Raw genomic sequence first — 13108 nt, 5'->3', positions numbered from 1 at the left:
GGAGTGAAAGAAGAGGTAGCGAGCGACGCCCGTTTTATGATGGAATCCGAACCCCGGCGCCAAAAAGCTATCGAACATGCGGTTGACTCGTTTGAGTTGCGTCCCGCTGCGGTGCCTATGCTGTCCGTATCTTTGCGTGCGAGCCCACAAAGCGATGGAAATGGGAATGAAAGCGCCCATAGCGAGCCGCAAGGCTCCCGAATGAGGACAGTCGAGAACCATCCCAGCTTTCGGAGCTGCACGCTCGATGGCTTCGTGGACGTGAAACAGCCATGCTACAGCCTGCCTGTCCATGCACGGCATACAGTTGCGACATCGAACCTCGAAAACAGATATAGACTGTCCGCGGCACGCCACCGGCGCGCGACTGAATTCAATCTTATGGCCAGCGTATGTCTCCAGAAATACCGCACGCGCTCGATACCGGGAGTCTTTGCCACTCGTGTTGCCGTAGATCGCGATGCCTGGCCAGTTGGGAGATTGAGTGTGTCGTTCGAGCAAGTACTGTAGCATGCGTCCATGCATGAGTTCATCGTCCTTATCCAATCAGAATCTCCATGGAGAAAGAACGACGATCTTACGCAGCTGCTTGATCAGCTACATGTGCAACGCGGCAACCCAACTGATGCTACTTACTGTAAGTGTCGCGTCTGGTGACCATTATTCACCGAGCATAAAGGTATTCCACGCTACCTTGGAACCATATATATATAGAGCTCGAGGGAGTTTATACGTCATAGTATCATCTCCCAGCCTCCGCTGACCCCTGATATCTTCGAACCACGATCGTCGCAATGGTGAAAGTCGAACTCGACGGCACGCTTCTTGCAGAGTCGGACGCGACGGTGGTGGTAGAAGGAAACCACTATTTCCCGCGCGACGCTATCAAAACCGAGTACTTCAACCCGTCCAACACGCAGTGAGCAGCGAGTTTCCGTCGGTCGCGCGCGATGCTGATGATCCGCAATGATGTAGCACCACCTGCCCTTGGAAAGGGTATGTCTTGTCTTCATGTTAGTCGCATTCGTCCGTCGTTCATGAAGGAAACATAGGGAGGCGTCCTACTACAATGCGTCGGTCAACGGGAAAGAGGTGAAAGACATTGCATGGTACGCACGGCCCGGATCTCGGGATGGACAGTGGACAACTGTTGAACGCGCTATGAATAGGTACTACCCCGAGACCAAGGAGAAGGCCAACAATATCAAGGACTACGTAGCGTTCTACAAGGTCTCTGTGGACATCATCCCTCTCGGATCGTATGACTGATTCAAAAAACTTGTAGAACAAGGTGCAAATATCGGGGTGATTCACCGTTGCTGCTGCATCTAGGTCCAACGCCCAAAGATGGACATGAAACGTTGCGCAGGATGTATGATAGTTGTAGCACTGCTTACAGGCGATTAGCAACGAGTAGAGTACATATTTGGTATATATACCAAAAATCTATGCCGCGGTTGGTCCGGCCAGAAGTCGGGCGGCCTTCCTTCGCCTACTTGAGGCGGGGTATCACGTCTATGTGAGATCCTGATCCTCGGACACTGAGAGAGAGCATTATGCTCAGGAGCGATGACCGCCCCAGCCGTGCCCGTGCCCGTGCACAGGCTGCTTCGTGCTTTCGTCGACGTCTCCCGTCGACGCGGACGCGACGAGCTCGTCCCAGAAGACGGGGTGCTCGACGGTGTTGACCTGCACGGTCGCGCTCCCGTCACCCCGGTTTAGCCATATCCATTTGTATTGAATCGCGATCGTGACGAACGGACCCCAGCGCGTCCGGCGCTGGTTGATGTCGTCGTCCCATACGACGTCCATGTTTTGGCAGTTGCTATCAAAATCGGATATCGTTTCAGGGAGAACCAGAGAAGCGATTGGACGCGTCACGTACAAGTGCAGTATCGCCGGGAAGAGCTGCTTGAAGCGCTCGGGAGCTTGCTGGGTGTCCCACTGACGGGCCACCTGTTCTTCTTCCGACATGTTCTCGTCGCCGTCCGCGAGGGACATGCCGTATCTGCGGGAACGAAAGGTGGTGAGTCAGTCAGGGTTATAAGCGCTCGGGTACGTCCTACTCACGAATAGCGACAGTGGGTGGTATCCCACGAGATGCTGAGATGTTTAAAGTGTTGCGGATAGCCCTGCCATATCGCCCAGTACAAGCCCTGGTCTCCGTAATCCGGGTTATACGGATCGGTTCCGGTGTCCTTCCATACGTCGGGCGAACCAAGCGAAGGGGTTGTTGGTAGGAGGTTGGAGGGCATGAACATACGTTCACGCATAGCTTTGAGGTTGAGAATCCTGGAAGTACGATGGGTCAGGATCGGCGACGCGGGAAAGGATATTAAGGCCGTACATGACGCATGTACATATCCATCCTGAATGACTCTTAGGTCCGAGGGTCGGGAACGCTACCATCTGGTTCTCGTCCATGGCATCGAACTCGCGCCAGAGCAAGGCAGGATCCACTAAGAACAGCATATCGGTATCGACAAAGATGATCCTTTCCACGTCATGCAGCACTTCGTGGATAAACGTCTTGACCAGCCCCCCCATTCCTGCCTCGTGCGACGTGCCGACACCCGCGCGGGCAGCCCGTCGGCTGATGTCGTCTTGTGTAAGGGGGTAGAAAGTGGCGCGAACAGGGTAGGCGGGCCTGGGCACCGCAGCAGTCAGCGCAAGGGGGAAGGACCAGGGTCTAGACAAACGCACCGACTGAACAAAGCTAGCTTTTCCTCGATGGTAGGTATGGCATCCTGCGAGCAAATGATGTGAAAAACTGTCGGCCGAGAGACGTGCATAAGCGCCGTCTTCAGAGCCAACAATCCCTCCCTCGCTGAATGTGGTCCGAACATCACGAACGCGAAGGCGATGGTATTGTGCTTATTATCGGAGGCAGGCGAACCGTTGTTCGTCACATTATCTGACGTAGTATTTGTGATCCCAATCTCAAAGCTGCCGGAAGGCTGGGCATGTTGTGCAGAGGCATCGCTCAGGTCTTCAGAGAAGTATGATCGTGCGGCCGGCGAAAGAAGGTGAACGTTGAGAGCTGTGAACACTATCAAAGCAAGGAAGATGACAGTCCGAGAAGACAAGTAGGACATCCCCGCCAGCCACCACTAGCGAGGGGAACCAGACGGCCACGGTTCGAAGAGGGACTTGCTGTCGGCGTTGGACGAGATCGCAGTCGAACTCGGGTTGGCACCGGGCAAAGGATTGCAACGCGCCCTTCCCACGTTCGGTGCTGGCTCACGTGAATCACTGAAGCCCGTAGATAGTGAAGCTGGTGAAGCACCTTCAATAGCCAATTCACACATAGACATTGCCCACCAGGAGGAATAAGATGTAGTCGCTGGCTGAGTATCCGTGGAAGGGTTCCCAGAGAACGGTATAAATATGTGAGACATTGCTAGACATGTCGACAGCACTGGGACGCGTCTGTGGCGTGCGAACTTCGAGATCATACCTTTCTCTTCCACCATGGCACCGCGTCGCTCTGGCCGCCGCGCGCGTGAAGCGACCGTCACGGACGAGATCGAAGATGTATCTACACAACAGGAGGCTGACGACGTCGAAGAACCCTCTGGGTCCAACAGTCAGCGCTCGGTCAGGCCCCCAGAGGAGCTGCGCAAGATTGCAAAGGAAGACACGAAACAGACTGTGATCGACATTGAAAACTTCGGGAACCAGCCCTTGGATCGCAAGGAGGCGCAGAAGCTACACGGTATGAGCACAGACTGGACGCAGGTGCGGAAGAAATTCCAGGGCACCGCGTTCGCGCTAGTCAGGGAGACGGCGATCGACGCTCAGGAGTCGAAAGCTGCGGCCGCGGAGGAGGCTGTTAAGGTGCGTGATACCGCTGACATCCCGGCAAGCATGGTGCCCTAACGCGAAAACTCAGCTATTAGCTGAGCTAGACAATACGATGCGCGAAGTCATAGATATCGACACCGAGATGAAGGCGAACGAGAAAGCTCTCTCCGAGTTGCACCAAAGGGTGGCCAGAGGGGAAGAGATCGTGCGTCTTCCACGTTGTAAATTGCTCATAAATTGGAACCAGATGCCGATCCTGAATTGTCTAGACCGAACTTGTCGAGGTGTATGAGAAAAGCATTAAGGGGGTGCTCAACACGTATCGCAATTCGACTACACGACAGAAGTACGGTAAACATGAAGAATACGTCAAGTACAAAGAGGCTGTGTGGGAGGTCGACCACGAGGAGGCCATGCCCCCCATCAACGACTTCCTCCCCGCCGGTACGTGCACCCATGCCCGGGCATTCCGGAAGATCCGCACGTTGACTTTTTATTCCCTGATGCAGAGGAAGGCGACGACAGCGACGACGAGGATCTTCAGATGGGCGGTGTCACACAGGACTACAAGTGCCCACTGACCCTCACAATCATGAAGGACCCGCTAACATCGTCAGTTTTTCCTCCCGCTTCTTACCTGGTTTCTAACACAATTCGCCTTATAGAAAATTATGCCACCACTCGTACTCCGCCGATGCTATCCGGGAATACCTCGCACGTGGACCAAAAGCATGTCCTGCTGCCGGTTGTACAGTGCGAATCACCGTAGGGGATTTGGAACCGGACCCGGCCTTGGCCAAGCGAGCCAAACGGTTCGCCGAGAGGGCCGCGAGACACGAATCAGATAGCGAGGATGATGCGGACGAGATCGTCGATTGAGAGAGACATAGGTGACCACCGTGGTTTGCCAACTCATTGGTGGCTGGCGCAGTTTGCTGATGTTGTGCCATTCGCCCAGTACCCCTTAAGCGTATTTATTGAGGTCTTTCGCTTTTTCAATGAGGTCGGGTTCATTTGATCGAGACATTGTATTTCCGAGTCCGCTGCATTCTTGTTTCGCTCGATTATAGCACACCCAACACTTCAGGCTCAGTATCGTACATGAAAGCAACCGCGCTATACGCCGGAAAACATAGCAACGCCAAGCAGACCATCAAAAGAGGTAAGCGAATATTTGCCGGCAGCAGGATTGATGAAGACAACTACCCCATCTATACAGGGATAATGAGTGATTAGCAATGAGCATCGGAAGAGACCCACCAAATCGTCGGTTGATGGAGTGGCCACGCTTTGCGTTCCCAAACCAGCGGTGGCTTGGGCTTCTGTGACCTTTTGCACACAGCTTGCACCGTCCTCGATAGCCCGCTGGGTCGCACTGTCCGGCTGCATGTGAACAGGGAACATAGCGATTTCGTTGGCGATGTCATTGATCCGATCCTCAAGCGTGGACTTGATCTCATCTTGTTTCTGGATTACGAAGCGATCATTCATCCGTGTATGCATGGTGGACTTGTGAAACCGTGCCGTACCTTTTTGACGATGGCGTGTATGCCCGACTCTGCCTCCCGCGCATGTCTGCTGAGTTCTTCCTTCTTCCTTTCCAGCCGGGCCTCCGCACCAACATCATCACCGCTGTCCAAGATGCCGAGCTGGTCGACGAGCTTCACGCCGGGCATAATGTATCTCGTGTCCACCTCCAGATACATCGATGCCACGTCACGGAAGAGCCCAAAGTAGGCGGAGATTGTTACGACAAACCGGAAAATGATCTACTCGGTCTTAGTCAAGCGATGATTGAGGTGAACTGGACGGGATAAGACTTGCGTCACGGAACACCTGGAATTCCTGGTTGAGCGCATCACGACCGTTTGCATCGTTCATGTAGCTCTTGACGCTTTCTTTGAAGGGTTTGACTTGGTGGTCGCAAGCTGCGTCGACCAACGCAGACAAGGTACTGAAGAACTGAACGAGGATCCTGATCTTCTCCTTCACGTCGATCAGGAAGCGTATGCAGTCAAGCAGGACCCGCCTGACGTCAGTCTATATCTGTTGCGTCAATATGTTCCGATCGCCCACACTGCTAGCACTCACGAGTGTGATGCCGCTCGCCTTCAATTTTTCCATCTCTGCGCGGATCCGTATGAGATTTTCTTGGGCCTGAGACACGCTGTCGTTCGCCTTTCTATATGTCTCGAGGGTCGACATGTAGGCCTTCTGCGTCATCTCCAGCTTGGCCGTGGCAGACTGAATAACCCGCGTCGCAATTCCAGACTTATGCTCCACCGAAGCCAGCCGTTCCCGGATGCTCTGGGTCGAGAGCAAGAAGCTGGGCATACCACTCGGAGGGATTCCAGGGTTACTCTTCGAAGCAGAGTAGAGTTGTTCCACCGCTGTGACGCATTTACCGATACGTTCCTTCCAAGCCACGACCTCGGGGAGAGAATGAGACGATGCGCTATACCAGTAGAAATCTACTCTCACTTTGGGATCATCTTCGCTCGGCTTCTTCCATTTCAGGTCGGTGGACCCTTCACCCTGCGCCTTGAGCTCATCCGAGAGCGCCGACGCATCTTGCAGGATGTGGGATATTGCTTCACTGACGAGGCCGTTCTCGGAGGGCGGGAATTTCTGATCGCTCAGAAGAAATTCGTGCGTTTTCGCATGAGCACCTTGTTTTTCGGAGTTATTGGTGCCCTGCGAGAGAAGTGTCACTGAGCGCGATAATCGTGCATGGGCGGCCGCCGCACCTTGACGATGCAATCCCAATCAACTGTGCCATCCGGTCCATCAATTATATCCTTCAGTGCGAGAATGTGCGTGCGGACAGCTGGGACGATGGCCAGTGCGGGATCATTGAGGTCGAACTGAAGCTGCTTCATGTGGATTGGCGCAAGAAATGCATTCACTGCATTCATCTTTCCCCTCATGTTTTTGACGTGGGAGGACCGTGCAGTTGCTTCAACAGGAGGTGATCCGTTTTCGACTTTCTGTGGTTCGTTCTTGTGAAATAACGCCTTGACGAGCTTCATCGCCTTGGAATGCGGGGTTACGTAGGCTACAGCAGTGTTGACGGCTAGGTTGATGGAGTGACCGATGGTTTCGCCGAAACTGGACACTGCTTCCATCATCTGTAGACCCATAAGGCCTACTCTGAAGTGATTAAATCTCATCAGGTTACAGTAGGCACGGAATATGCGCAGCCAGCGTACCCCGACGGATAGTCCTTGACGGCCTTGTCATACTGTGCTTTCGTGCCTTCCATTTGTTGCTTCAGCATGTCGAAAGCTGCCTTCGCCCGCTCTTCATAATCGACTTTGTGCTTCTCGCTCTCGGCAGCCACTTGCGCCTTGAGGTCGTTATCAGCTAGGTCTTCGGTCGCTATCGCGGACTGTTCTTGACAAGCTTCATGGAGCTCGGCAACATAGTTCAGCCAGTGAAGGAAGGCGTCATTCATGGCTTTGGCCTGGTTGTGACAGTCGTCCGCACATTGACCAAGGCGACGCAAGTGCACCTCAACGAGGCCGACTGGAGGACGTGGCTGGTTCAACGTTTGCACAAGGTCACGAATCTAACATCGACCCAACGGCAACGTCATCGTCCGGTCAACAGTCATCATGATAATCACGAATTTGTACGTACCGTAACCGGTATACCAGCAGCCGACTCATGGATCCTTACCATGCCATCGCGAGCGACGCCGAAGGCAAGGCTGCCCTGGTTGCCGACCTCGACAAGGTTAGAGCTGAGATATCTATGACTGAGCGCGATGTATGAGTGAGAATTATCATATCGTCATCGTTATCAAAGCGCACGTACCCTTTAAGATACTTGAACCCGTTTTGGGGCGGGGTGAGTGTGGTAGTTTGCGTCAACTTCGTTGAAGCAGCAATCATGCATGTGCCAAGCAGTTCAAGACAGTTGGGTGCGGCGATGAGCAGGGTGTCCCAATTGTTCTTGAAGAAGACGGATGATTGAATGTCGAAACTCGCAGACTTGACCGTAGCGCGTTTTTGCTGATCAAGGCGAGACAATGCGTTGTTCTCTTCGGAGGTGAGAGCCATGATTCTCGATGATTGTGCTAGACTAAACGTGGGTCTAACCATATACAAGCAAGCCGTTCAAATGACTCACTTGGAGAGAAGGTACGTGGAGACTGCCCTGGAAGGAGGGGGTCGCTTGGGTATCTTATAGGCAAAGTGCTTATCGTCCCTGCGTACCCGGGATATTGATAAGGTGCAGGAAGCATGGAGTTCTCCCTCGGAACGAGTCGTATTGTGGACACGAGCTTGCGAAATGAACGTCGAGAAAGCCGTAGGCGAAGAGGAATATGTCCCTTTCTCATGTGAACATGTGCTCCTTGACTGGTCCATCGTATATCGACGATTCCATTCCACTGGCCATGAATACATCATGGTAGCGTGCTAGCCGGACCGAAGCCGCCATTTGAAACGAGGAACGGTGATTAAGTCAACCTCTTTGCGTCTTCAGGACTTGTCCCACTGAAAGGACAGCATACGAAGACGCTGATGCTAATTTGAGAGGGTACCTGGCACATCTTCTTGGAGGTCGGGCCACCGGTGATAGCGTCTTACCGATGAGGCGCGTATGGTGAGATTGGTTCAACGCACCAATCAAGGTTCGAATGCCATCTGATTTGGGCGCTAAGCCAGCGATGTGGTCTTATCGCTTCGATGTGGCGACGAACTCGTCGATGAAGTCGGATTGTAGGCGGGGAACGTTCCAGTGTCCGAAGCCCGACAACGTGTTTTAAGCGCTAATGGCGTGGTTCCCCAAGCACTCGGTACCGGCGCATCCACACGGTCCGACGAGTGTCACAGCCCGAGGGGTGGGATCTTTCGTGGCTAACGAACGGGCTTGTACCGGCTTTAGTTAATTGGAAGGCAATGAAACCGTGCTCTATTCGATACTGGTCAACAGGGTTCAAACGCAGACTCGAGCCGGGGCGCTAGATAGTCGGGTGTGCCTACCAGTGGATAGATGACGGCAGCACGAGTAGCACGAGGTTGGAGTGGGAACGAGTCTCTCCTTCAGCGTCAAAACGGCGATATGGTATGCCCAGAACGTACTATGCACTGACTTCTGGGAAGGAACATTCCAGAATGAAGACGTTGGCTCGAACCGCGTCCTTTAATTTTGGCGACCACTTCCACGATGGCATGCGGGTCATCTCTGCCAGCGGTTTTTCTAGTTTACGCCGGAACGAGGTCAGAGGACCAAGCATTCTCACAGCGGACCGTATCGTGCTGCTCAGCGTTCGGATGTTTCGCTGCACCCTGGTCGTCGATATGCAACAAAGTTTAATCTGCACAATGCAAGTTAGAGAAACGTGAGCGCCGGATGTAGGTGACCGATGTGTACCTCTCCCGTCTACGGTCTGCTTCCTTATCGTGCCCGCATCTTTGTATCTAATGCACCATTTCGTCCGGTCTATTCTCGCGTTTGAGGGCTCTATTCCATTAAACGACTGAAGACCTCCGCTCGAGTCCTAGGCAAGCACGAGGCGGCCACGGGATTATGCATACCGAGTTCCGATCGGATAACACTGTCAGAGCTACATCACAGAAACCTCAAATGTGCGCCATGTTGCATTTCTCTCAGCTACTGAGAGCCATAGTCGCGCCTATATCCCGACAGAACGGACCCCACTCGGTGTCCGATGACATGGCGAGGGTCCCTCATTTGGTGAGATATTGGATTTGAAGCAGAGTAGAGCAGCAAGGCGAAGCAGATTCAGACGAAGCGATGTATTTGCTTGACTTTCAGGTTCGTTTCCGTATTCGCCATCAAGGTCCACGGAGAGGAAAGGAAAGGGACCGTGGGCCGTGGCTGTGTGCCAGCGTAGGGAGCCGCCGGAGATTGCCGGTGGCGGTGGTACCTACCCAAATTGATCACGAGCATATTTGCCTCCAAACATGATGCAACAGGGAAACTTTTCATACTCTAACGACCTTACCAAGGCATTGCTCTGCGTACTGGATCGTTCACCGGGCAGAGCAAGACACGGTATGAGCAGCCATTGCGTCTACGTAGTCGTTGTGCTGACCACTAGCCGTTTCTCAGATGCAGACAGAAGCCTCGACGTCGTCTACTCCGTACGAGCCACCAAAAGTCGGCTGCCCCATCAATGAACTCCCTACTGAACTCCTTTCACACATTTTCTACCTCGGGACGTTAGGCAACGACCCCGAAGAGATCCCCGAGGACGAATGGGAGACTGACGAAGAGGGAGATATCGATGGCGAGAATGGCAAGCCATCAACAGAGGGCACTGAGATGATCGTCGAGGAAGACGAGATCATTAAGCAAGACACGGAACGACTTTACGCTCCTGTCTTGTCCTTCCCTGTCCTCGTATCGCATGTCTGCCGGCGCTGGCGGGATGTCGCGATCAACGAGACACCTGCTCTATGGACCTCGTTGGATTTTCGTGAAGGCATGCCATTCGACAAGTCGGCCGAGTGGATAAAACGCTCCAAGGGCTGTCCCTTAGACATTGACATTGATTGTGGGTACCCAGAAGAGGAGGACGACGACGACGACGACGATGACATGGATGCCGCGCCTCGCCACTCTATGACCGACCTTGCGCACATCTTCGCACTCATTAACCCGCACGTTGACCGTTGGCGCACCCTCCACCTGTCCGTAGAAGAATACGGCTACATGCACCTCGCCCTTGTGACGCTCGCGCGCCTCCCACCTGCTCCACAGCTCGAAGTGTTCCAGCTTTATCATTACGAGGAGTCGCAGGACAATGCGGCTTTCTCACCTCCCGAACTGAAGGAGCCGCGTTACCTCCCGTTCGGTGGACATGCGCCAAAACTGCATACGGTTTCCTTGTGGGGCGTGCACCTCGACTGGACAGCTGCGCTTGGGATGCTCTCCGGTCTGACCGATCTCGAACTTGCGTGGACAGCAGTCGACGTAAGGCCAAGCTATGCCGAATTCGTCGCTCTGCTACGTGCGTCACCCAATCTCGTCAACCTTTCGCTGTGCCAGTCGGGACCCGCGGGCGAAACGGAGCAGGATTGGATCAACTCCCTGCTCGAAAAGGAAGACGGTGAGGGGCGTGCTCCGACGGTATTTTCGGACGAGACCGTTGTGCTTCCCTCCGTCAAGAGCCTCCTTCTCGCCTTCCAGGAACCCGAGTACTCCTGCGCCCTCCTCCGTCGGCTGTTCTTCCCCAGTCTGAAGGAGCTCACGCTCGATTTCGACGACATGGATTACAGCGCGCTCATCGAGCAGCTTTGCATGCGTTACCCGCAGTATGGGTCCGCGTCCGCCCCGAGTAGTCTGCTAAGCGGATTGGAACAGCTCAAACTGAGCGGGTTGAACGCGAACGAGGCCGCGATACGTGCGACGCTTTCCGAGCTGCGGAACCTGAAGAGCATCAACCTCAACCTGGAGCACCTTGACATATTCTGGATCCTCGCGTTGGGCCATCCGATCGGCACGACGTTCCAGCTCCTGCATCCGCAAGGCGAACCCACAGTGGTCGCTCCCAATCCCGCTTCCCTTTCCAAACCTTCCACGTCCTCCAATACTCCTAGCAGCGGCCCGGCAGAAGAATCGCGACAGGTGACGGGAATGTACTGCCCGCTCCTCGAGCAGATATACGTCAGTGGTCTCGACGGGACGAAGATGCGCGCATTCGTGGCGGCACGGAGTAGGAACGGCGCGCCCCTGAAGCGCGTGTACATGAACAAGGAAGATGATATCGAGACGGACGACGAGGAATGGTTGCGTGAGAATACGCAGGCGTTCGACTACTTCAGCGGGAGCGAGGACGACGACGACGTTGTCGAGGTGGTGGATATGGAAAGCGTCTTTGACGAAAGCGAGGAGGAGCAGGATATGCAACAGGATGTGGAGGTCGTGGAAGCGGCCGGGGATGACGATGAGTGGGTGGATGAAGCGTGATGCTTCTATTCTGTATCAGCAGAGGGTAATGGGAGACGGGCGGAGTAACCACAAATTATAATAAACGCAATATACTGTACACTAGTGATACAAAAGCAAGGGTCTATGTCGGGTTCGCAGTGCCTAGCGCACTCGAATCGTCCTTTGCACATCTTCATCTGCATAGCATATTAACCAAAACCTCCTCTCAGCGATCACTAAGACGATGGCGTAGACACCGGCACGGGTAAAGGCGTTGTCGGGGTCGTTTTGCGGAAAGGAACCTCGGTTGTGCCGATGAGCACGTCAGGAAACTCCTCATCCCAATCATCATGACCAACGCTGATACTCCGCTCCTTGCCCTTCACCGATCCATGGGGCGACGGCATCGCGATGAGCACGGATACCTGTAGCCGCTTCTTCTCCATGCCTTGGGCCAGTGATTCTTCGTCGTTCTCGGCGTCGTTAACAGCAGCATCAACGTCTGCAGATGAGTTCGTGCGAGAGAGGAAGCGGGAGGGTGTCGAGGCGGAAGATGGTGAGGTGGTCAGCGATGCGTTCATGTTGTTGCGGTCCGCAAAGAGGGGTAGGCGTCGACCGAACATAACGTGCATGCGACTCCCGATATTCGGCTCGGATCGCCCAGTGAGTTTGCCCTGTGCAGGGGCAGAACTTAAGTGGGAGGAAGCGTACGTCTTCTTCGCAGATACAGGCTGTTACATGGGAATAAATAAGGATCTCTCGGAGGCGCAGGGGTGAACGAAGGAAGTGGAGCGTACCACAATGTCACTCCATTCCTCGCCCGATGGTGCCGCCCATGCATCCCAGATCTTCGGCTTCTCCCCAAAATCACGCCGTCGGCCATGGCCGGAGGCGGGCGGGAGCAGCACACCAGCGGCGATCGCCTCCTCGATACGCCTTCTGAAGCGGCGTCTCAGGAAGAAGGACCGGAGTACAATCGCACATGATACGAAAAGGAGTAGGAATAGCGTCGCCAGGAACGTGAATCTGTGTGTGCACCAGTGACAATCCCGCGGTAAATGGTGGCAAACCTATAAATGAGAACGAAGAGAGGTATGGGTGGTGCAAAGATACGAACAGGTATAGGCTCGAGCCCGCGCCGCCGTTGCCGCCGTTACCGGTATTGCCCTGGTTGCCCGTGCTGGTCACTTGGCTGGCCGTGAGTTGTGAGGTGATAGTCCCTGTTGCCGTATCGGTGGTCGACGCCGTAGGCGTGGCTGTAGACGATGCGCTCATGGCGGCAACAAGCACGGTCCTGTCCGTCGCAGACGATGAGGAGAATGACCCGCAGCCCCGAGCTGATCGGCGCAGTAGCGAAGGAGGAATAATATCGCAGGATATGCGCACGCTGTGCAGGTGGGAT

At 54.4% G+C, this 13108-nt stretch overlaps 7 protein-coding genes across 7 annotated transcripts; 4 read left to right on the top strand and 3 right to left on the bottom strand.

Annotated features, from left to right (window-relative positions):
* Positions 1 to 39: 39 nt before the first annotated feature.
* Positions 40 to 510, top strand: PUNSTDRAFT_111054 (uncharacterized protein; the record flags this gene model as incomplete). Its single annotated transcript, XM_007380131.1, has 1 exon — positions 40 to 510. The coding sequence occupies one exon, from the start codon at positions 40 to 42 to the stop codon at positions 508 to 510; it is 471 nt and encodes a 156-aa protein (XP_007380193.1).
* A 284-nt stretch (positions 511 to 794) lies between these two features.
* Positions 795 to 1269, top strand: PUNSTDRAFT_60564 (DUF427-domain-containing protein; the record flags this gene model as incomplete). The annotated part of the gene is made up of 4 exons (XM_007380130.1): positions 795 to 919; positions 976 to 1000; positions 1057 to 1109; positions 1170 to 1269. 4 exons carry the CDS (start codon positions 795 to 797, stop codon positions 1267 to 1269), a joined length of 303 nt encoding a protein of 100 aa, XP_007380192.1.
* Positions 1270 to 1560: 291 nt separating this feature from the next.
* PUNSTDRAFT_59955 (uncharacterized protein) lies at positions 1561 to 2792 on the bottom strand (the record flags this gene model as incomplete). The annotated part of the gene is made up of 5 exons (XM_007380129.1): positions 1561 to 1825; positions 1886 to 2008; positions 2071 to 2292; positions 2348 to 2647; positions 2704 to 2792. 5 exons carry the CDS (start codon positions 2790 to 2792, stop codon positions 1561 to 1563), a joined length of 999 nt encoding a protein of 332 aa, XP_007380191.1.
* A 1103-nt stretch (positions 2793 to 3895) lies between these two features.
* Positions 3896 to 4683, top strand: PUNSTDRAFT_60755 (uncharacterized protein; the record flags this gene model as incomplete). The annotated part of the gene is made up of 4 exons (XM_007380128.1): positions 3896 to 4009; positions 4074 to 4248; positions 4314 to 4416; positions 4470 to 4683. Coding segments are annotated over 4 exons (606 nt in total), but the record flags the coding sequence as incomplete, so codon positions are not given.
* Positions 4684 to 5006: 323 nt separating this feature from the next.
* PUNSTDRAFT_130880 (uncharacterized protein) lies at positions 5007 to 7865 on the bottom strand (the record flags this gene model as incomplete). The annotated part of the gene is made up of 9 exons (XM_007380127.1): positions 5007 to 5015; positions 5065 to 5271; positions 5334 to 5573; positions 5641 to 5844; positions 5896 to 6498; positions 6552 to 6954; positions 7014 to 7372; positions 7444 to 7555; positions 7621 to 7865. 9 exons carry the CDS (start codon positions 7863 to 7865, stop codon positions 5007 to 5009), a joined length of 2382 nt encoding a protein of 793 aa, XP_007380189.1.
* A 1909-nt stretch (positions 7866 to 9774) lies between these two features.
* On the top strand, positions 9775 to 11811 carry PUNSTDRAFT_49916 (uncharacterized protein). The gene is made up of 2 exons (XM_007380126.1): positions 9775 to 9828; positions 9886 to 11811. The coding sequence occupies exon 2, from the start codon at positions 9886 to 9888 to the stop codon at positions 11743 to 11745; it is 1860 nt and encodes a 619-aa protein (XP_007380188.1). The 5' UTR covers positions 9775 to 9828; the 3' UTR covers positions 11746 to 11811.
* PUNSTDRAFT_141278 (uncharacterized protein) lies at positions 11786 to 13043 on the bottom strand. The gene is made up of 3 exons (XM_007380125.1): positions 12824 to 13043; positions 12504 to 12732; positions 11786 to 12437 (listed from the first exon to the last, which is right to left on the bottom strand). Exons 1-3 carry the CDS (start codon positions 12979 to 12981, stop codon positions 11943 to 11945), a joined length of 882 nt encoding a protein of 293 aa, XP_007380187.1. The 5' UTR covers positions 12982 to 13043; the 3' UTR covers positions 11786 to 11942.
* Positions 13044 to 13108: the final 65 nt, after the last annotated feature.

Source organism: Punctularia strigosozonata (assembly GCF_000264995.1).
Source record: "Punctularia strigosozonata HHB-11173 SS5 unplaced genomic scaffold PUNSTscaffold_2, whole genome shotgun sequence".
Lineage (NCBI taxonomy): Eukaryota > Fungi > Basidiomycota > Agaricomycetes > Corticiales > Punctulariaceae > Punctularia > Punctularia strigosozonata.
Note: the sequence above shows the minus strand (reverse complement) of the source record. Positions and strands in the feature narration are given on the sequence as shown.

Excerpts from the sequence above, each read along its gene's own strand:
- PUNSTDRAFT_49916 (XM_007380126.1), top strand. The coding sequence starts at position 9,886 with ATGCAGACAGAAGCCTCGACGTCGTCTACTCCGTACGAGCCACCAAAA.
- PUNSTDRAFT_141278 (XM_007380125.1), bottom strand. The coding sequence starts at position 12,981 with ATGAGCGCATCGTCTACAGCCACGCCTACGGCGTCGACCACCGATACG. Across the intron at positions 12,733-12,823 it reads GCGGGCTCGAGCCTATACCT|ATTCACGTTCCTGGCGACGC; the intron begins GTTCGTATCTTT and ends GTGCACACACAG. Across the intron at positions 12,438-12,503 it reads AGGAATGGAGTGACATTGTG|CCTGTATCTGCGAAGAAGAC; the intron begins GTACGCTCCACT and ends CCCATGTAACAG.